Consider the following 22,494-nt stretch of genomic DNA (forward strand, 5'->3'; position numbering starts at 1 on the left):
CTTTTTATGGCTGAGTAATATTCCATTGTATATATGTGCCACATCTTCTTTATCCATTCATCTGTTGATGGACAGTTAGGTTGCTTCCATGTCCTGGCTATTGTAAATAGAGCTGCAATGAACATTTTGGTACATGACTCTTTTTGAATTATGGTTTTCTCAGGGTATATGCCCAGTAGTGGGATTGCTGGGTCGTATGGTAGTTCTATTTTTAGTTTTTTAAGGAACCTCCATACTGTTCTCCATAGTGGCTGTATCAATTTACATTCCCACCAACAGTGCAAGAGGGTTCCCTTTTCTCCACACCCTCTCCAGCATTTATTGTTTCTAGATTTTTTGATGATGGCCATTCTGACTGATGTGAGGTGATACCTCATTGTAGTTTTCATTTGCATTTTTCTAATGATTAGTGATGTTGAGCATCCTTTCCTGTGTTTGTTGGCAATCTGTTCTGTGCTTATGCCCAGGGAGTAGAATGTAGAGCCACTACCAGTAAGGGATTAAGTCACACCTCTTAGTCTGTTGCTGTAAGGCATCCCAGAACTATCTGTGCCTAGTTGTATCTGATCGAAGGATTGCTTAATGCAATTTCCTTGTTATATCCTTAAGCTGTTCTCATAATTTTAGAAAGCCTGAAATAAAACATAGTAATTCTTGCTGTAAGTACTCATACTGCCCTTTGCCCTCTAACTTTCTTTGCCATTCTCCATCTCTGCCATGCAATCCTCCTTAGCAGGAATCAGAGAGAGCACAATCTGACTATTGCCTTGATGCTCACTAAGGCCTTGTGCTCTCTGGCTTGGTAATAAATGTCCCTTTTTCTTTGGCCACGGTGTGCACATCCCTTCTAAACTGCATGTTGATCAAAGAAGATTGCTGCCCCCGGGCCCCCAAAACGCATACACATAGTATTCCTTTGTTTTTTAGTAAATTTATTTATTTTATTTATTTATTTTTGGCTGTTTTGGGTCTTCGTTGCTGCACATTGGCTTTTCCTAGTTGCGGCAAGCGGGGGCTCCTCTTTGTCGTGGTGCGCGGGCTTCTCACTGCAGTGGCTTCTCTTGTGTGGAGCACGGACTCTAGGTGCGTGGGCTTTAGAGTGCAGGCTCCGTAGTTGTGGCGCACGTGCTTAGTTGCTTCACGGCATGTGGGATCTTCCCGGACCAGGTATCAAACCCATGTCCCCTGTGTTGGCCGGTGGATTTTTAACTACTGTGCCACCAGGGAAGTCCCTACACATAGTATTCTGAGGATGGAGGCTCTCTCTTCAGCATCCATGCTCAGTGGTCCTCTAATAATTGCAATCTGTAGCACTGTACAGTTACAGAATAATTTTTATTTAGGCCAAGTAGGAAACATTACTACCTTTTATACAGGAGGAAGCTAAAGTTTAGAAGGTTTTATAATTTCCTCCCCTCCACTCCTTAAATGATACAAATCAAAAGGGAGTAGAGCTAGAACTGAATTCCAGGTGGTTGACCTCCAAATCCAGTGTTATTTTTACTGTATCACGGTGTAATTTAAAGTCTGAAAAAGGTTTCCTAAAGTTTGAAAAAACAGCAGGGTGTACAATCTTGGTGACATTTTGCTAAGTTTCAGGGATATCTTTGCTTAGCAATCAGTAAAGCTTGATTCAGCATAATGCTTTTGTCAGTCCCTTCCTGATTCTACCCTTTTCAGCCCCAGGTTTGCTGGTATCTCTTTTAGTCCAAATTCTTGAATTATTTAGCATTTCTTAGATAAACTTCAGAATTTTTTTCTAAAAAGTGATCTCATTACATTTAACCAACACCATTCTTGCAGCAGCCTCACTCTTTTCAGGGATTTGGTAAAAGATTCCATTGCTCTAAGTTCAGTATAACTCTAAATGTTTCCTCAGTAACCATTCCCTGCTCTCCCGATTTTTCTGTTGACTTAACTTTCCTCAAGCAACAAGCTCCTTTTAGTTTCTCTTAGGGTGTCTGGAACTATTTCAAATAATTCTCCTTTTTTCATCTGTTTATTCTCTAAGTCTTTTAATAAATTCCCTTACATTTAAAAATCTTATATTATTGGATTTAATTGCATTTTCCTTCATATATTCTTTTGGTACCTATTTATTATAACACTAATTCTTAATCCCCAGAGTTACATATCCAGGTAGTCAGTCCTCTTAGCTGCTCCAAGTTTAATTCAAGTTTTGTTTTTGTTTGTTTGTTTGTTTTGCGGTACACGGGCCTCTCACTGTTGTGGCCTCTCCCGTTGCGGAGCATAGGCTCCGGACGTGCAGGCCCAGCGGCCATGGCTCACGGTCCTAGCCGCTCTGCGGCGTGTGGGATCTTCCCGGACCAGGGCACGAACCCGTGTCCCCTGCATCGTCAGGCGGACTCTCGACCACTGCGCCACCGGGGAAGCCCAAGTTTTAAATTTTAATATTTTCCCTTCCTCATTTATGTAAGGATATTTCTACGCCTTGGGGCTATCTTTAAACCCTTTAAACCAAAACTCTGTTTTGGAGAAGAGATGAGTCTCATATAAAATGTGAATTGAATCCCAAACCTAACTTTGAATTTTTTGGCTATTGGGAAACAAAAAGGAAAGCTGTATAACTTAGTAGTAATTTAGTAATATATGCCCAAATGGAAAGATTATTGGTTTTTGTGTGTGTGTGGTGGTTTTTTTTTTTCTGTTTTACGGTTTTATGTTCTGTTCTCTAGGCTTTTCCAATAAAGAAAGCTATCACTAAAATATCAGATAAGTAACCACATAGCTCTACTTTACTCAGTTTAAGATGCTTTTAGTGGCCATTTTATTTCATACAGTGCTTGTTATTTAAAGTAACTACTTAGTCTCCTTAAGTCTTTTTTTTTTTTTTTTTTTTTTTTTTTTTTTTGCGGTACATGGACCTCTCACTGTTATGGCCTCTCCCGTTGCGGAGCACAGGCTCCGGACGCGCAGGCTCAGCAGCCATGGCTCACGAGCCTAGCCACTCCACGGCATGTGGGATCTTCCCGGACCGGGGCACGAACCCGTGTCCCCTGCATCGGCAGGCGGACTCTCAACCACTGCGCCACCAGGGAAGCCCTCCTTAAGTCATTTTTGATGTTCCAGTCATTGAGCTATGGTACAAGCAGCTATCCATCCATTCTGCTTCATTTTATGTATTTTTTCTGTGCTGAGCAATTCATGAACACCCATTAAAACTATAGTACTGTAAAGTCCTTTTTCTTTCAGAAAGTATGATTGGATAGCTTAGGGAGTTAAAGTATAATGTTAATGAATAGGAGATTGTAAATTTAGTTTCCATGCTTACCAGTTAATTTTTTGGATTCCATGGTGGGTTTTAAATCACCTAGTCCAAACCCATCATCTTTTCTAGGAAAGCTTTCATTTATGCAATAAATAACTTTATTACAAACTGTTTTCCAGGTAAACATCACTTTATTTTAGTTCCCGTAAGTAAGTGTTGAGGTAACGCCTTGCAAGAATCAAATTGGTGAATGTTCTGTTGGTAACAGTCACCTTATATTAATATGTGCATTAGCTAATCATGGAATAATTTTCTGATAATGTCTTGTGCCAGTAAAATACTTTTAATTCTTACAACATACGTATTATATTTGCCAATAAATGCAAGATCACAATAGGAGTGTGTTTCTGTTTCTAAATAGCTTGCTGTTGCCAGAGTTTTAAATAACCAGTAAATAATAAATTAACATATTTGTGAATTTCAATTAAGTCCAATTATTCAACTAATTGCATTGGGAAAGAAAATTAAAATGTTAAGAATTTGACCTTTTCTCTAGTCCAGGTACAGTGTTTCTTTCTTTTGTAATGCTTTATTTAGAAGACAGTTTCCAACTTCATCTCTTAGCTGTCTTTTTGCATCATTTTGAAACATAGAACCTTGGACTGGCTATATTATGTATCTCCTCCAGTATAGAATTTTTTATGTATTTGCCTTTTGAATAAGTTATTTTCTCTCACTTCTCAAAATACTGTGAATAGTCTTAATAACACATATACCTCACACTGTAAGTGGAAGTTTTCTGGTATTAACTTGGTTAAGTGCCTGTAAGCGTTGGTGCACTGGGGGCTAATGGAGACTCCTAGGGCATTGGGGACACATCCTTAAGCAAAAAAAACAGTCGGCAATGAATGTTTTTGCATGCGTTGTCAGAGCATATGACTCCTATGGGCTCTTCTAACTCTTAGGTTCTGAGAATTTAGAATTCTTATGCAGGTACTGTTTGGTTTCCATTTGAAGTATGCAAGGATAGGTATGATTGTGCTGGGTGCATGTGCAGTTAGGAAGCTGCCGTAGGTTCTTAACTGGTTACCTATTATTTCAAATAAACAACCCCAAACTTAGAAGCATAAAACAACAATCTTTTATTATTGTTAACTCTCATGGTTCAGAGGGTTGACTATGCTAAGCTAGGGTGCTTACGGTCTCATGTGTTTGCCATCAGTTGTGGCTGGGGCTAGAGTCAACTTTGAAGGCTTCCTCACTCAGGTTTCAGAGTGTTGACTGGGACTTTGGCAGGAGCTGTCTGCCAGAAGACCTATATGAAGTTTTTCCATATAGTTTCCTCATAGCATGGTGGCTAGATTCCAAGGTTCAGTGTCTCAAAACCCACAGGCCAGGTGGGAGCTGTATTTCTTTTTATGACCTAGCCTCCAAAATCATGCAGCATGACTTTCACTACATCCTGTTTGTTAGAGTCAGTAAGACCAGGCCATATTCTATTGAGGGGAATTAGGCTCAACCTTGTGATGGGAGAAGTGTCAAAGATTTTCAAGACGTGTTTTGTTTTTTTTTTTTAAACATCTTTATTGGAGTATAATTGCTTTACAATGTCGTGTTAGTTTCTGCTGCATAACAAAGTGAATCAGCTATACATATACATATACATCCCCATATCCCCTCCCTCCCACCCTCCCTATCCCACCCCTCTAGATGGTCACAAAGCACCGAGCTGATCTCCCTGTGCTATGTGGCTGCTTCCCACTAGCCATCCATTTTACATTTGGTAGTATATATATATCAATGCTAATCTCTCACTTCGTCCCATCTTACCTTTCCCCCTCCCTGTGTCCTCAATGCAGACGTGTGTTAAACCACAACATATTCTTCATTTGGACTTTATTCCTCCTTGTCATTTCTCTAAAGTGACTTTGGCTATGAAAAGAGACTGTGTCCCTTGTCTTAAGTATACTAGCAGTACCACATGAATTGTTATGGAATTTGTTTAACCAGTGGAAGCATCAGGTACTTCTTCAGGCAGTGAAAAGCTAGACAGCAGGTTTGAGGCAGTAGGGCAGTATCTTAATCCCAGATTATTGGCTCAGTTGTTCTTGAGAACCAGGGTAAAATGATCTGCAGAGATTCTAGTAGGGAAGAGAGTTTTCACCAAAGAGAAAGTAAGGATGCATTTGAAAGCCACTTACACTTCATCTCTCAGGGCTTAGTTTCCTCATTTTAAAAGTAGAGGGGATAAACAAAAGAAATGCAAGACTTGTACATCAAAAACTATAAAATATTGTTGAAAAAAATTAAGGAAGACATACAAGAATGGAAAGATATCCTGTCTTCAATGTACTCTATATCAAAAATCTGTCTTTTTGGTAGAAATTGACAAACTGATCCTAAAATTTATATGGAAATGCAAGGGACACAGAATAGCCAAAACAACCTTGAAGAACAAAGTTGGAGGAGTCACACTTTGCAACTTCAAAATTTACTACAATAATGAGCTTACTGTAGTTACAGTAATCTGCTACAATACTTAAAAAATGTGGTACTGGTATAACAACAGATATAGAGATCAATGCAGTAGAATTAATGATCTAGAAATAAAGCCATCTATGATCAGTTGATTTTGACAAAGGTACAAAGATAATTGATAGAGAGAGTAGTCTTTTCAACAAATGGTGCTGGAACAACTGGATAGCCATATGTAAAGGAATGAATTTGGATCCCTACTTCATATCATGTACAAAAATTAACTGGAAATGGATCAATGACCGGTAGTAAGAGCTAAAAGTATAAGACTCTTAGAAGAAAACGTAGTTGTAGATTATTGTGACCTTGGGTTAGACAAGGTCACACCTTAGCTATGACACCTAAAGCACAAGTAACCAAAAAAAAAAAAAAATTTTTTTTTTTTTTTTTTTTCCTTACGCGGGCCTCTCACTGTTGTGGCCTCTCCCTTTGTGGAGCACAGGCTCCGGACGCGCAGGCTCAGCAGCCATGGCTCACGGGCCCAGCCGCTCCGCGGCAGGTGGGATCTTCCCAGACTGGGGCACAAACTCGTGTCCCCTGCATCGGCAGGCGGACTCTCAACCACTGCACCACCAGGGAAGCCCTAAATTCTTTTTTTTTTTTTTCATATGTTTTTGTGTGAACAGAAGTTTTCATTTATCTGGGATAAATGCCCAGTAGTTCATTTGGTGGGTAGTTGCATGTTTAGATTTTTTAAAAACTGCAAGCCTGTTTTTTAGAGTTCCTATATTGCTTTACATTCCTACCAGCAATGTATGAGTAATGTAATTTCTCTGCATCTTTGCCAGCATTTGGTGTTATCACTATTTTTTGTTTTAGTTACTCTGATTGGTTTGTAGTGATATCTTATTGTGGTTTTAATCTACATTTCCTAATGGATAATGATGTTGGATCTTTTCATGTGCTTATATACCATCTGCATATCCTCTTCAGCAAAATGTCTCATGTCTTTTGCTCATTTTCTAATTGGATTGTTTTTTATTGTTGATTTTTGAGAATTTTTATATAATTCTTGATACTAGTCCTTGGTCATTTCTTTGTTTTGCAAATATATCCTCCCAGTCTGTAGCTTGTTTTTTTGTTAGTGCAAAACTTTTATGAAATACATTTTATCAATTTTTCCCTTCATGGATTGGGCTTTTGGTGTAAAGTCTTGACAACTCTTTGCCTAACCCTTGATTCTGATGATTTTCTCTGGTGGTTTGTTTAGCAAAAGTTATATAGTGTTATGTCTTATACTTAAGTTCATGATCTATTTTGAGTTAACTTTGTATAAGGTGTGATGAGACTTAGGTTGAAGTTCTTTTTTTTTTTTTCATATGAATGTCCAGTTGCTTCAGCATTATTTGCATTTGTTGGAAAGGCCATCCTTCCTCCATTGAAATGCCTTTGTGCTGTGTTAAAAATAAAGTGGACATATTTGTATTGGTCTATTTCTGGGTTCTATGTATCTATTCCTCTGCTCATACCACTGATATGATCATGTCAGTTTTCTTCTTTAGCCTACTAATATGGTGGATTATATTGATTGATTTTTGATTATCAAACTAGCCTTGCATCCCTAAAATAAACCTCACTTGGTCAGTTATAGTGATAATTCATTTCACATATTGCTAAATTCTGTTTGCTAATTTTTTGAAAAAGGATTTTAATATCTGTATTCATGAGAGATACTGGTCTATAGTTTTTGTGTATTGTCTTTGGTTTGTTTTGGTATCAGGTTAATGCTAGCTTCATAAAATGAACTCTGAAGTGTTTTTTTCCCTCTATTTTCTGTAAGAGATTGTGTAGAATTGGTGTCAATTTTTCTTTAAATGTTTGGTAGATTTCTTCAATGAAATCATCTAGGTATGGAGATTTCTTTTTTGACCATTTGAAAATTATGGATTCAATTTCCTTAATAGTTGCAGGGCTATTCAAATTATTTCATATTGGGTGAGTAGTGACAGTTTGTGCTTTTCCAGGAATTGATTCATTCCTTCTAAGCTATGTGCATCAAATTGTTCAGAGTATTTTCTCATTATCCTTTTTTTTTTTTTTTTTTTTTTTTTTTGCGGTACATGGACCTCTCACTGTTGTGGCCTCTCCCGTTGCGGAGCACAGGCTCCGGATGCACAGGCTCAGCAGCCATGGCTCACGGGCCTAGCTGCTCCGCGGCATGTGGGATCTTCCCGGACCGGGTCATGAACCCGTGTCCCCTGCATCAGCAGGCAGACTCTCAACTACTGCACCACCAGGGAAGCCCTCATTATCCTTTTGATGTCTGCAGTGTCTGTAGTGATATCTCCTGTTTTATGCCTAATATTGGTCACGTGTGTTTTGTCTTATATCTTTGTTAGTCTTTCTAGAGGTTTGTCAATTTTCTTTTGCTCTTTAAAGAATCAGGTGTTTGTTTCATTCATTTTTTTCTGTTTTCTGTGTTGAATGTCATTGATTTCTGCTGTTATCTATGTTATTTCCTTCTGTTTGCTTCAGGTTTATTTTGCTCTTTTTCTAGCTTCATTACATTGGGCTTAGATAATTGATTTGAGGCTTTTCTCTTTGCTAATATATACATTTAGTGCTGTTAATTTCCCTCTCAGCACTTTAGTTATACTACATAAATTTTGATGTTATATTTTCATTTTCATTCAGTTCAGTCTATTTTTTAATTTCACTTGAAACTTCCTCTTTGCTTCATGTGGATTATGTAGACAGGTGTGTATTGTTTTCTTTACCAAGTGTTGGGAGATGTTCCTGTAGTTGTCCTATTATTGGTTCTAGTCTGATGCCATTGTGGTTAGAGAACACAGTGTGATTTCAGTTCTTTTATAGTCTTTTGTAGTTCTTTTATGGCCAAGGTATGATCTCTTGGTATATGTTGGTGGGCACTGGAAAAAATATATATAATCTTGTTATATAGAATTGTATTAGTTGATTTGTGCTGCTATAACAAAGTACCATAGACTGGGTAGCTTAAACAACAGGAATTTATTTATTATAGCTCTGGAGGCTAGAGTATCCAAGATCAAGTTGCCAGCCATTTCTGTTATATGGTGAGGAATTTCTTCTGATTTGCAGATGGTCACCTTCTTGCCATGTCCTCTCATGGCAGAGTGGGAGAGAGAAAGCAAGCTTTCTGGCATCTCTTCTTAAAGGGATACTAATCTCAGGACTTCCCTGGTGGTCCAGTGTTTAAGACTCCACGCTTTCACTTCAAGGGGTGCGGGTTTGATCCCTGGTCAGGGAACTAAGATCCCACATGCTGTGTGGCATGGACATACTAATCCCATCATTCATTGGCGCCCCACCTTCATGACCTAATCTAAGCCAAATTACCTCCCAAAGGCCCCATCTCCAAATACCTGGGCTTGGGACTTCAGTTATGTGCTTTCTTTGCTTTTTTGCATGATGTTTCTTTTTGAAATCCTTTTACTTTCAACCTGCCTATATTGTTGTATTTGAAATGAGTTTCTTGTAGACAGTATATAGTTGGGTTATGTTTTTAAATCAACTCTGCCAATCTTTCTTTTAATTGCCATATTTAGACCTTTCACATTTAATGTAATTATTGATATGTTTTGGCTTAAGTTTGCCATTTTATTTTTGTTTTGTGTTTATTCTCTCTGTTTTTCATTTCTCTGTTTTCTTTTTCCTACCTTCCTGTGGGTTCTTAAACATTTTTTAGAATTCCGTTTTGATTTCGCTATAGTGGTTTTGAATGTATCTTTTTTATAACTTTATAGTGGTTGCTCTATATTATTATGTATACATATGTACTCAGTGTATCGATGTCATCATTTTACCAGTTAGAGGGATTATAGAAACCTTACCTTCATTTGTGTCATGTTACCCTCCCCCATTTATTATAATATAATTATCTTAAATATTTCCTCCATATACATTTAGAACCACAGTGTTATAACATTTGCTGTAACTGTCAAACATAATTTATAAAACTCAAGAGGAGAAGAAAAGCCTATTGTATTTATCAGTATTTTTGTTTACCATATTATTTCTATCTATCTATCTAGAATTTCCTTTCTGTTTTGAGAACATACTTTAGTCATACTTTTAGGGTAGATCTGCTTGTGACAGATCTCTTATTTTTCCTTCATCTGAGAATGCCTTGCTTAAATAAATAAATAGACAGAATATATTTATTGGTATAAGGTTCTAAGTTGACAATTCTTTTCTTTCAATGCTTAAAAAACTCTTGGGTCACATCCTTTTAGCTTTCGTGGTTTCCTATAAGCAAGTCACTGTTATTTAATTGCTTTTCTCCTGTAGGTAAATTGTTTTCTCTGGCTACTTTCAAGATTTTTCTTTGTCTTTAGTTTTCAGAAGTTATGATGTGTTCTAGAATGGATATTTTTATTTTATTCTGTTTGAGTTTCACTCAGCTTTTTGTCCCTTGCTAATTGGGAAAATTTCTGCCATTGTTTCAGGTGCTTTTTTTTTTTTTTTAAACTCTGTCCTTTCTCCCCTCTCCTTCAGGAAGTCCAATGACATGAATGTTAAATCTTTGTTAAAGTCCCACAGATGCCTGAGGTTCTCTTCGTTTGTTTTTTTTAAGTCTATTTTCTCTCTTTTGTTCAGATTTGATCATTTCTATTGTTTTATCTTCCAGTTTAGCTATTCTTTCTTCTGTCTCCTTCATCCTGTTCACTGAGCTTTTGATTATTGTATTTTTCAGTTTAAAAACTCTGCTGAGACTTTCTATTTCTTAGCTGAGACTTTCTCTTTTCATTTGTTTCAGTCATATTCACAGTTGGTCACTGAAGCCTTTTTGTCATGGCTGCTTTAAAATCTTAGATAATTCTCACATCTCTTGTCTCAGTGTTACTATCTATTGATTGCCCTTTTTTATTCAGTTTGAGATAGTCCTGTTTCTAGATATGATGAGTAGTTTTTTAAATTATTATTATTGAGACATGGACTTTTGGGGTATTATAAGACCCTGGGGACTTTAATTTTTTATTTTAGCTGTATTTTTTGCCACCACTCTGGCAGGGGAAGGGGGTAGGCACATCACCCCATTACTGCCAGGTGAGAATGTAAGGCCAGGTTTTTTGTTTTTGTTGACACCCAAGATGGAGACTCTTCATTACTGCTGGGTCTGGGTTGTTATGTCTAGCTCCCCAGTAGGCTTCCATTAATACCTCCCTGGCTGGGAAAGATGGAAGTACCTCATTACTGATTTCCAGTTGACCTCCACTTACATGACAGGGAAAGGGTGTGGCTGCTTTACAGCTGGGCATTAGTGAAAGTTTTAATTCTCCACTGGATGTCCTCTGGTGCCATCCCAAGAGGAAGGGGAGATTCACCTAATTACTGATGGGTGGGAATGAAAGTTTAGGCACCCTATGTGATCTCCACTGACACTAAGGTGTGAGAGGGGAGACTTTTGTCATCCATCAGGAATGAAAGTCTTGACTTCCTCCTTGGATTTTTCTGACACCACCACACTGAGGCAGTTGGATGTTGGATGCAGTTCCTCATTATAGACTCAGGAGCGTAGAAGTCTAAATTTCCCACTCAACATTTACAGGGGTGGGTGGGGGTAGGGTCACAGTTTTTTTGAGTGGTCATTGTCTAAAAGTTTTCTATTTCGCTAGGCTGCCCTTTTCCTTGTCCATTGGCTTTTGTTGGGGATTTTTTGTATGCACCCACCTGCATTTCCTAGTTGTTGGTTTCTTCAGCTCTAAGGCTGGTATATAAGAGGCAAAAAGGAGCAAAAAGGATACTCAGGAGACTCATAGTGCTGTTCCTAGAATCCTGAGGTTCCTAGGCAGTCTGCCTTCTTTCCATTTTTCTGAGCCTTTTTATCTTTGTTTATGCAGTGTCCAGGGTTTTTCATGATACTTAGATGAATAAGGAAAATTATGTCAACTCCACCTTCCCGTTCATGTATTTCATTTAATTTTTTTCACTCTTTTGTTCCTTTTTATTGACAAGTAGTATCCCATTGTACAGATAAATCACAGTTTGGTTTATCCATTTTCTATTGATAGGAATTTGGGTTGTTGACAGTTTGGGGCTATTAAAAATAAAACTGTCATGAATATTTGGATCCAGATCTTTTTGTTAACATATATTTTTATATCTCTTGGAAAATACCTAAGAGTAGAATTCCTGAGTTATATAATAAGTGTTTTACTTTTTAAGAAACTGCCAAACTGTTTTTTGAAAGGAATTTACCATTTTTCATTCCTACCAATAATGTATGGTAGGAATTTCAATTGCTCCACATCTTTGTCTACACTTGGTATTGTTAGTATTTTTATTTTTAATCATTCTTATGAGTATGTGGTAATTTTAATTTGTATTTTCCTGTTGACTAATTTTATTGAGCATCTGTGCATGTGGCATTTATGTATCTTCATATATCTTCATTTTGAAGTGTCTGTTCAAATCTTTTTCTCACTTTGAAAATGGGTTGTTTGTATTCTTACTGAGTTTTAAGAGTTCTTTGTGTATTCTGGATACAAGTCTTTTGTGAGATATGTGTTTTACAAATATTTTCTTCTAGAGCGTAACTTGCCTTTTCATTTTATTAATGGTATATTTTGAATATCAGAGATAATAATTCTGATGAAGTCTAATTTATCAGAATTTTTTATGGTTAGTGTTTTATGTGTCTAAGAAATTTTTGCCACTTCAAAATTGTGAAGATATTTTCCTAGGTTTTGTTCTAAAAGATTTATAGTTTTAGCTTTTACATTTAAGTATATGATCTATTTCAAATTAGCTTTAGTGTACAGTGTGAGGCAAAGATTGAGGTTCATGTTTTTTTCCATATGGATATTTCATTATTCCAACACCATTAAAGACTATTCTTTCCCCATTGAATTACCTGGCTCTTTGATCATATACATATGGGTTTATTTCTAGACTATTTTATTGATTTATATGTCTGCCCTGACCCATACTATACTGCACTGATAATTGTTGCTTTATGGTAAGTCATGAAATCAAGTAGTCCTTCAGCTTTTTTTTTTTTAAGGAATAAATAGCTTTATTTAAAACCAAGAAGAACTATTCTACACTATCACAGATTCTTCTCATCTTTTCAGAAATTTCTTCTTTTACCTTCATAGTCATGGAGCTCTTCTGCCTCTGAAGTAGTCCTTCAACTTTGCTCTCCTTTAAAAAACCTTTTTTACTATCCCAGGACTTTACATTTTCACATACATTGTAGAATTAGCTAGTCAATTTCTACAAAAATGCCTGTTGATATTTTGATTGGGATTGCATTGAATTTATAGATCATTTTGGAGAGAACTGACATCTTAATGATCTTCAGTTTTCCAATCTGTGAACATGGGATAGCTCTTTATTTATTTAGATCTTCTTTAATTTTTTCAGAAATGTTTTTCAGTGTTCAGGTCTTGCATATATTTTGTTAAGTTTATGCTAAAATATTTCATGTTATTTCATGTGATAGTAAGTGGTATTTTTTTTTAACTTTAAATTTCCAGATGTCCATGGCTAGTTTTTAGAAATAAAATTGATTTTGATAGTGATCTTGTCTCCTAGCACCTTGCCAGATGTCCTTAATAGCTCCAGTAGCACATTTTTGTAGATTCTTTAGGATTTTCTGTATCTGTGATTATGTTAGCTATGAGTAAAATCTTATAGTATGAGTCACTCACCTTCGTGCTTTTACTTTTGTAATAAAAACAAAAAAAATCTGTCCTTCTCTTAGCTCATCTTTGAGGTCCGGGATTTCACTTTATTCCTATAAACTGCATTGCTTTATCAATTCCGAGTTATTTTAAAACTTCAAATAGGCATCTGAAAGTTAATGTGTCAAAAGTTTCTCAGGTATGCCAATTAGGACATTAAATTATAATTTTTTGTTTTCCTCTCTTTATCTTCCACCTTATCACTATCTCCATACATTAATTATCCTTTTTAAAAATTGAAGTATAGTTGATATACGACATTATATAAGTTGCAGGTGTACAACATAGTGATTCACAATTTTTAAAGGTTTTGTTTCATTTAAAGTTATAAAATAATGGGTATTTCCCTTCCCATTCATGTAATTTAAAATGTTTCCCACCTATTTACTATCCTATAGTAAAATTAATGCTTACTTGCCTCAACATTTCATGTAAAACAGCCCATAGAAAATATAGATCGTGATGACATGAATAGCTTAGAACAGTGGTTCTCAAATTTAAAGTCCATTCAAGCATGTGGAGGGCTTTTTAACACCCCCGTCCCAGAGAGCAGTGAGAACTGGCAAGTTTCCAGGTAATGCTGCTGCTCTGGGAACCACACTTTGATAATCACTGCTTTAGAGAAATGATGACAGGTCATTAATTTTAAATGATTAATGGAATATGCAGTTTCTTTGAGAAAAAAAATTGCAATAAGTAAAATAAACTAGATATTAGATCTAAAATATTTAAAGGTTGATATTTATAAGATGACGATGTCATACATTTTTAATGAAATTTGGGTCTTCCCATTTTCCAGCACTATTGTTTGAGGCATTTGAGAGGCCAAAGGGGTACACATTTTATTTCAAAGAGAAGAATATAGCAAAAAATGAGAGGTATTATGATCATTTGCTCTGTGAGCATAAAATAATGCCTATTTTATTGGACCCTAAGCAAAGAGTATTTGAATGGGTATATTAAACTACACTCTGTGGTAAGTGTATGGCATGCAAAATCTTTTCTAGGGCTCAGAATTTACGTCAGAAAAGCTCTGTTAGTTGATCTGAACTAATGATGCCCAACCTGGTGTTGCTGTGCACATGTCATCATAGTACACCTTCCTCTAAACTTAATCTTTTTTTTTTTTCCTTGAGTTAGTGAATATAAATGATGCTGGAGTTAAGACTACTCCTATCAATAGTATGACCATTTGTCTAGATCAAAGTGAACTTAGAAATATTTTTCCCTGAAGGTCACTAACTATAAGAAAGGAAAACTAAAATAGTGAAATGTCAGACTAAAGTTTCTCAGACATCATTCTTCTTAGGGAAGATATTATAAGTGTTAATAAAGAAACTTGCCTGTGAATATTCACCAGATAATGGTTCTTATTTTGTAGCCAGATGCATCAGAGTTATAAAGTATTTTCTTTTCTCTTGTAGCTCTGTTGGCTTAGCAAAAGCAGCTGTAGAAGCAATTAATGGATTCAACCTCTTTGGCAACCAGGTAAAAAAACAGCAATAGCAACAACAGACTTTGATTATTTTTTGAATTGCATGTTTAATTAATTTGGCCATTTATTAACCAAGTCATTTGTTATGATCAGAGAATGTCTGTAATTTATGTAGCAGCCCATGGTTGAACAACCTTTCCTTTGAATATGATTTGCTGCTTAAATTTTAGGTTTCTAACTAAAAAAAAATTGCTTGATTAAAAAAACCTCTTGATTAAGAATTCTCATTTTCTTTCTTCAGTAACTTTTCCCTCTAGTCTTTTCTTTTTTTTAGATTCCATGTATATGTGCTAACATGCGGTATTTGTTTTTCTCTTTCTGACTTACGTCACTCTGGTGTCACATGATACCTCATTGTAGTTTTGATTTACATTTCTCAAATGACTACTGATGCTGAGCATTCTTTCATGTGTTTGTTGGCAATTTGTATATCTTCTTTGGAGAAGTGTCTATTTAGGTCTTCTGCCCATTTTTGGATTGAGTTGTTTGTGTTTTTGATATTAAGCTGCATGAGCTGCTTGTAAATTTTGTAGTTTAATCCTTTGTCAGTGTTTCTTCATTTGCAAATATTTTCTCCCATTCTGAGGGTTGTCTTTTCGTCTTGTTTATGGTTTCCTTTGCTGTGCAAAAGCTTTTAAGTTTCTTTAGGTCCCATTTGTTTATTTTTTTTTTATGTGCGTTTCTCTAGGAGGTGGATCAAAAAGGATTTTGCTGTGATTTATGTCATAGAGTGTTCTGCCTATGTTTTCCTTTAAGTTTTATAGTGCCTGGCCTTACATTTAGGTCTTTAATCCATTTTGAGCTTATTTTTGTGTATGGTGTTAGGGAGTGTTCTAATTGCATTCTTTTACATGTAGCTGTCCAGTTTTCCCAGCACCACTTATTGAAGAGGCTGTCTTTTCTCCCTTATATATTCTTGCCTCCTTTATCAAAGATAAGGTGACCTTAATGTGCGTGGGTTTATCTCTGGGCTTTGTGTCCTGTTCAGATTGCTTTGGGTAGTATAGTCATTTTCACAATGTTGATTATTCCAATGCAAGAACATAGTATATCTCTCCATCTTTTTTTTATCATCTTTAATTTCTTTCATCAGTGTCTTATAGTTTTCTGCATACAGGTCTTTTGTGTCTTTAGGTTGGTTTATTCCTAGGTTTTCACAATGTTGATTCTTCCAATCCAAGAACATGGTATATTTCTCCACCTATTTGTATCATCTTTAATTTCTTTCATCAGTGTCTTATAGTTTTCTGCATACAAGTTTTTTGTCTCCTTAGGTAGGTTTATTCCTAGATATTTTATTCTTTTTGTTGCCGTGGTAAATGGGAGTGTTTTCTTAATTTCACTCTCAGATTTTTCATCATTAGTGTATAAGAATGCCAGAGATTTCTGTGCATTAATTTTGTATCCTGCTACTTTACCAAATTCATTGATTAGCTCTAGTAGTTTTCTGGTAGCATCCTTAGGATTCTCTATGTATAGTATCATGTCATCTGCAAACAGTGACAGCATTACTTCTTCTTTTCCGATTTGGATTCCTTTTATTTATTTTTCTTCTCTGATTGCTGTGGCTAAAACTTCCAAAACTATGTTGAATAAGAGTGGTGAGAGTGGGCAACCTTGTCTTGTTCCTGATCTTAGTGGAGATGATTCCAGTTTTTCACCATTGAGAGCGATGTTGGCTGTGGGTTTGTCATATATAGCTTTATTATGTCATGGTAAGTTCTCTCTATGCCTACTTTCTGGAGGGTTTTTCTCGTAAATGGGTGTTGAATTTTGTCAAAAGCTTTTTCTGCATCTATTGAGATGATCATATGGTTTTTATCCTTCAGTTTGTTAATATCGTGTTTCACATTGATTGATATGCATATATTGAAGAATACTTGCATTTCTGGGATAAACCCCACTTGATCATGATATGTAATCCTTTTAATGTGCTGTTGGATTCTGCTTGCTAGTATTTTGTTGAGGATTTTTGCATCTGTGTTCATCAGTGATATTGACCTGCAGTTTTCTTTCTTTGTGACATCTTTGTCTGGTTTTGGTATCAGGGTGATGGTGGCCTTGTCGAATTAGTTTGGGAGTGTTTCTCCCTCTGCTATATTTTGGAAGAGTTTGAGAAGGATTCCCTCTAGTCTTTTGTTCAGCTTTCATATTTTAAAATACTCCTGGCATTATATACTATATATTTTCCATGTCAGTTCCCTCGTTGGTTTCAATTTAATGTATATAGATGTATATGTCATGCAGAGGGGAACTTGCTTAACATGTGAAGCCAAAGAATTGGAAATTGTGATCCTAGCTTAACCCTCAACTGGTTGTAATCATATGTCTAAATCTCATTTTCTTTGGGGTAAAAGGGAAACCCTGAGGGTTGCCTTAAATTTTTAAAAGATCTTTGACCAATTTCTGCCCGTAATCAGGTGACCATGGATTGAGTTGTCAGTGGAAGGCATAATATGCAGCAATACAGGTTACCTTTCTGGATCAAGAAGTAGACTAATTTTCTTAGCAATTTTTGTAAAAATTCCAAAGATGAGAGGGCAAAGGAAGTGTTCAACTAATACTATAATTAACCTTAAGCTATTAAAATGCTAATTAAGTCAGTGAAGATACATTTTGGGAACTTATGCAGACATGTAAAATGTGACATGGATTTTGTTATGGCAGTTATAATATTGATACTATGTACCTCAAGTCTTGCATTTAAGAAAGTGTCAAGTTGGAGCATGATGACACAACTGCCTCTCTTCCCCTCCCTACATGCGTAAACTCTCTTCTCACTTCAACTGCCTCTGGAGGAAGGATTCTGGTTAAATCCAGGAAATGAAGGATGAAGAATGACCACAGACATGAAGGGATTGGGAAGAGGGGAGTAGCACCTCATTCTGGGTGCCCAAAAGGAGACTCTAAATCACCCACTTCCCACACTCTTTTTCTCTCAAGACCTCTGGCTGGAGAAATTGAGGAATCAGAGCTCATGGGGGTTTGGGGGTATATGAGCTTGTTGAAAATCATGAGAATTAATATTATGCTTCTCCTGGAGATTCTTGGTGTCTCTGGCTCTGATCCCTTGGCTTGTATCAACACTTCTCTCTCTCTGAAGAGTCAACATACTCATGGAAATCCTACATGTATCCTTCAATACTTTTCATTTCCTTTTCCCTCCTGCCTCACTCTCAATACATTCATTTAAATATGTGTGTATGTATGAATATGTGTGTGTATGAGTATATAAATATTTACAGAATATATGTATATATATATTAGATAAGGAAGGAATAAAGGAGTGCGTGAGTAGGAGTGTAATCTGCCATAAAAGAATGCCATTGTATTCAGGGTCAGGAGGTAGAATCACTGTGTACTCTGTACTCCTACCAGTGAATTTGTGACTTTGGCTAGGTATTTACCTAAGTCTCAGCTTCCTCATTTAAACAAATAGAGATATTGACACTAGAACCTAACTCAGAAGGTAGTCATGCAAATAAAATACTTAGCATAGTGCTTGGCAAAGATTAAACCCTCAATAAGTGATACCTCATGTTATTACTAGTGAAGTACTGGTAATACTAAAGAAGGGTAATAAAGCCATTGGACTCCAAAACTTCTCAGGGGTATATCAAGGAAACTGAGAAGAGTCACAGACTAAACTAGTAGTGTTACAACAGCAGTGTGGAAAGATGCAGGTCTTGTTCTTCTGCCTTCCATGGTAACCAAGTAGTGAGCTGAATGGAACTGCATGTCTAGGTCAGCTATTATAAAGTAGTAGTCAGCTCTTTTTTTTTGCAATCATGCCATCTCCTTTGATGTACCTGAGTCTTAGTGTATGCTGTTTACATATCTAGTATGCATCCTCTCTACCTACATATATACCCACAAACATATATGGTGCCTTTCTTAACTACCTGTATTTCAGGGCTCTGCCTTCAGCCTACTTTTCCCAGGAAGCTTCTGTAGATTTGTTAGCCATAATTCTAAAAGTACTGAATTGCTTTACTATGCATTCTGATTCTGAGTTGTAAATATACTGCTGGTATTGTTCCCCAGCCATAAATTCTCGATCTTGGCTGCTCGTTAGATTTGAGGAATTTAAAAAACAGTATTGATGCCTGGGCTCTACCCCTAGAGATTCTGACTTAATTGTCTAGAGGGAGGCTGTGGTGTTGAGATTTTTCTAAACTGCCTGGGAATTCTAATATGCAGCCAAGGATGAGAACAACTGCTCTCAGCAGAGTTAACATTTGACCTTGTTCAGTTCATGTCTGTTTCCAGCAGAGCTGTGCACCAAATGTTTGCTGACTTGACTATTTCTTGATTATTTCAGGTAGAAATATAAGAAAAATAAGAAATAAGGTCTTATTCCTTTAGCCACACAGATGTCACATTTGGCAAGTAGGGCCTCTCCATCTTCCAATTTTTTTGATAATATCAGAGTATCCTAGTTTTACAAATTCCCTTTTATCTTTGTTTCTGATGTGGAGAATTACAGAAACCTGACTTTGAAAATGTTAAAATTCCCACCTCTACAGCAGTTAACTTAAAAATGTACTTGCTAAACAATAGCACATTTAAAAGTGCATGAGATGTTTTTAGTGTTTAATTATTTTATAATATCACTACATGTACTTAAAAGATCTGTGGTCTAATTAAAAGTCAGTGGCCGGGGACTTCCCTGGTGGTGCAGTGGTTAAGAATCCGCCTCCCAATGCAGGGGACATGGGTTCGAGCCCTGGTCCGGGAAGATCCCACATGCCGTGGAGCAACTAAGCCCAAACTCCACAACTACTGAGCCTGTGCTCTAGAGCTCGCAAGCCACAACTACTGAAGCCAGCACACTAGAGCCTGTGCTCCACAACAAGAGAAGCCACCACAATGAGAAGCCCGTGCACCGCAACGAAGAGTAACCCCCGCTCACCGCAACTAGAGAAAGCCTGAGCGCAGCATCGAAGACCCAACTGCAGCCAAAAAAAAAAAAAAGAAAAAAAAAGTCAGTGGCCGGAAAAAGAACTGAGATAAAGAAAGTTTTTTTTTTTCAAGTGAAGACCTAAAGAAACATCCTCAAGATTTGAGGGATTTCAGGTCTAATGAGTATTCTCAATTATTTCTGAAGACTATTGATACAGTGTTTTGGAAGACCTGATCATGTATCTTTAACTTAATTAATTTAGAGCTTCCAAAAAAAGTGCATCCTGGGTTGGTGGCAACTCAGAGAGTCATAGATCTTTAGGACTGGAAGGGCCCTTCTCTCAAAATGAATAGAGTTGAGGTGGATTTTCATAGATTACATAACAGAGAGGCAGAGCGAGGAATTAAACCTAAGGCACTTGGTAATGAATCTTGAATATAAGATATTAGTACAGGAAATCTTGGATCTTAAATGCTTTCTACCTTTAGTGGTAAAAGCTGTGTATTATCTTTGAAAACTCTCAAGCCATTTTCTTCTTTTTTTTTTTTTTTTTTTTTTTTTTTGTGGTATGCGGGCCTCCCTCCGCTGCGGCCTCTCCCGTTGGGGAGCACAGGCTCCGGACACGCAGGCCCAGCGGCCACGGCTCACGGGCCCAGCCGCTCCGCGGCACGTGGGATCCTCCCAGACCGGGGCGCGAACCCGGCCCCCCTGCATCAGCAGGTGGACGCGCAACCACTGCGCCACCAGGGAAGCCCCCATTTTCTTCTTTTTTTAATTAAATTTAGTTTAATTTTTTATTGAGATGTCGTTGACATATAACATTATATTAGTTTCACTAATACAATGCCCACTCTTGCCACTTTTATTCAACATAGTATTAGCTAGTCTTAGCCAGATAGGAAGTCTTAGCCAGATAAATTAGGTAAGAAAAAGAAACAAAAGGCATCCAAAATTAGAAAGGAAGAAGTAAAACTGTCATGATTTGCATATGGCAAATATACATATTATGTATAGAAAACACTAAAGACTCCATCAGAAAACTGTTAAAGAACTAATAAGCAAATTCAGTAAAGTTGCAGGATACAAATCAATACACAAAAATCTGTTGCATTTCTATACACTAATAATGAACTGTCAAAGAGAAATTAAGAATACAATTCCATTTACAATTGCATCAAAAAGAACAAGATACCTAGGAATAAATTTAATCAAAGAGGTGAAAGACCTGCACAGTAAAAACTAAAAGAAACTGATGAGAGAAATTGAAGACACAAATAAATGGAAAAATGTTTCATGCTTATGAGTTGGAAGAATTAACGTTGTTGAAATGTCCATAATACTGAAAAAAATATACAGATTCATTGCTGCATTATTTATAATAGCCACAATATGGAAACAACCTAAGTATCCATTAATGGAGGAATGGATAAAGAAATTGTGGTGTATGCATACATACAATGGAATATTATTCAGTCATAAAAAGGAGTGAAATCTTACCATTTGTGACAACATAGATGGACCTTAAGGGCATTATGCTAGGTGCTAAGTAAAATTTGCTAAGTGAAATAAGACAGACAGAGAAAGACAAATACTGTATGATCTCTCTTATACGTGGAATCTTTAAAAAAAATCAAAACCTCAGATGCAGGGAACAGATTGGTGGTTGCCTGAGGCAGGATGTGGGAGGTAGGAGAAATGGGTGAACTGATTTGTTTTAAAAAAGAAACATTGGAGAAACGGGCGCGGAGCTGCCAAAGGGACAGGAGGCTTTTTCTTGCCTCTTTGCTTCCTGGGGCGCGAGGAGAGGGGATTAAGGGCACCGCGTAAAGGAGCTCCAGAAACGGGCACAAGCCGCGGCTGTCAGCACGGACAGCAGAGACGGGCGTGGGACACTAGGGTTGCTGCTGCCGCCACCAAGAGGCCTGTGTGCAAGCACAGGTCACTCTCCACACCACCCCTCCTGGGAGCTCATGCAGCCCGCCACTGCCGGGGTCCCGGGATCCAGGGACAGCTTCCCCAGGAGAACGCGTGGCGTGCCTCGGGCCAGTGCAGCGTCACACCGGCCCCTGCCGCCGCAGGCTCGCCCCGCATCCGTGCCCGTCCCTCCCCCCGGCCTGTGCCAGAGCCCCTGAATCAGCTGCTCCTTTAACCCCGTCCTGTCTGAGCGAAGGGCAGACGCCCTCGGACGACCTACACGCAGAGGCGGGGCCAAGTCCAAAGCTGAACCCCAGGAGCTGTGCGAACAAAGAGGAGAGGGGGAGGTATTTCCCAGCAGCCTCAGAAGCAGCGGATTAAAACTCCACAATCAACTTGAAGTGCCCTGCATCAGTGGAAAACCTGAATAGACAGCGAAATATCCCAAGTTGAGGAGGTGGACTTTGGGAGCAAGATATACTATTATTTTCCCCTTTTTTCTTGTTGTGAGTGTGTATGTGTGTGCTGCTGTGTGAGATTTTGTCTGTATAGCTTTGTTTCCACCATTTGTCCTAGGGTTAGACCGACCGGTTTTGGGGGGTTTTTTTAATAGAAATTTTTCTTCTTAATAATTATTTTTATTTTTTTATTTTTTATTTTAATAACTATATTTTATTCTACTTTATTTTTTCTTCTCCCTTTCTTTCTTCCTTTCTTCCCTCCTTCCCTCCTTTCTTCCTTCCTTCCTCCC

The 22,494-nt window shown here is 37.3% G+C and overlaps 1 protein-coding gene across 1 annotated transcript in view; it reads left to right on the plus strand.

Moving 5' to 3' along the window:
• PHKB (phosphorylase kinase regulatory subunit beta) overlaps nt 1–22,494 on the plus strand; it is a 205,263-nt gene that overhangs the window by 70,155 nt on the left and 112,614 nt on the right. Inside the window, exon 9 of the mRNA XM_028477729.2 lies at nt 14,856–14,919. Coding sequence (XP_028333530.1) covers nt 14,856–14,919 — 64 coding nt within the window. The remainder of the gene's footprint in view (nt 1–14,855; nt 14,920–22,494) is intronic.

Source organism: Physeter macrocephalus, chromosome 17 (genome assembly GCF_002837175.3).
Source record: "Physeter macrocephalus isolate SW-GA chromosome 17, ASM283717v5, whole genome shotgun sequence".
In the NCBI taxonomy this organism is placed as follows: domain Eukaryota; kingdom Metazoa; phylum Chordata; class Mammalia; order Artiodactyla; family Physeteridae; genus Physeter; species Physeter macrocephalus.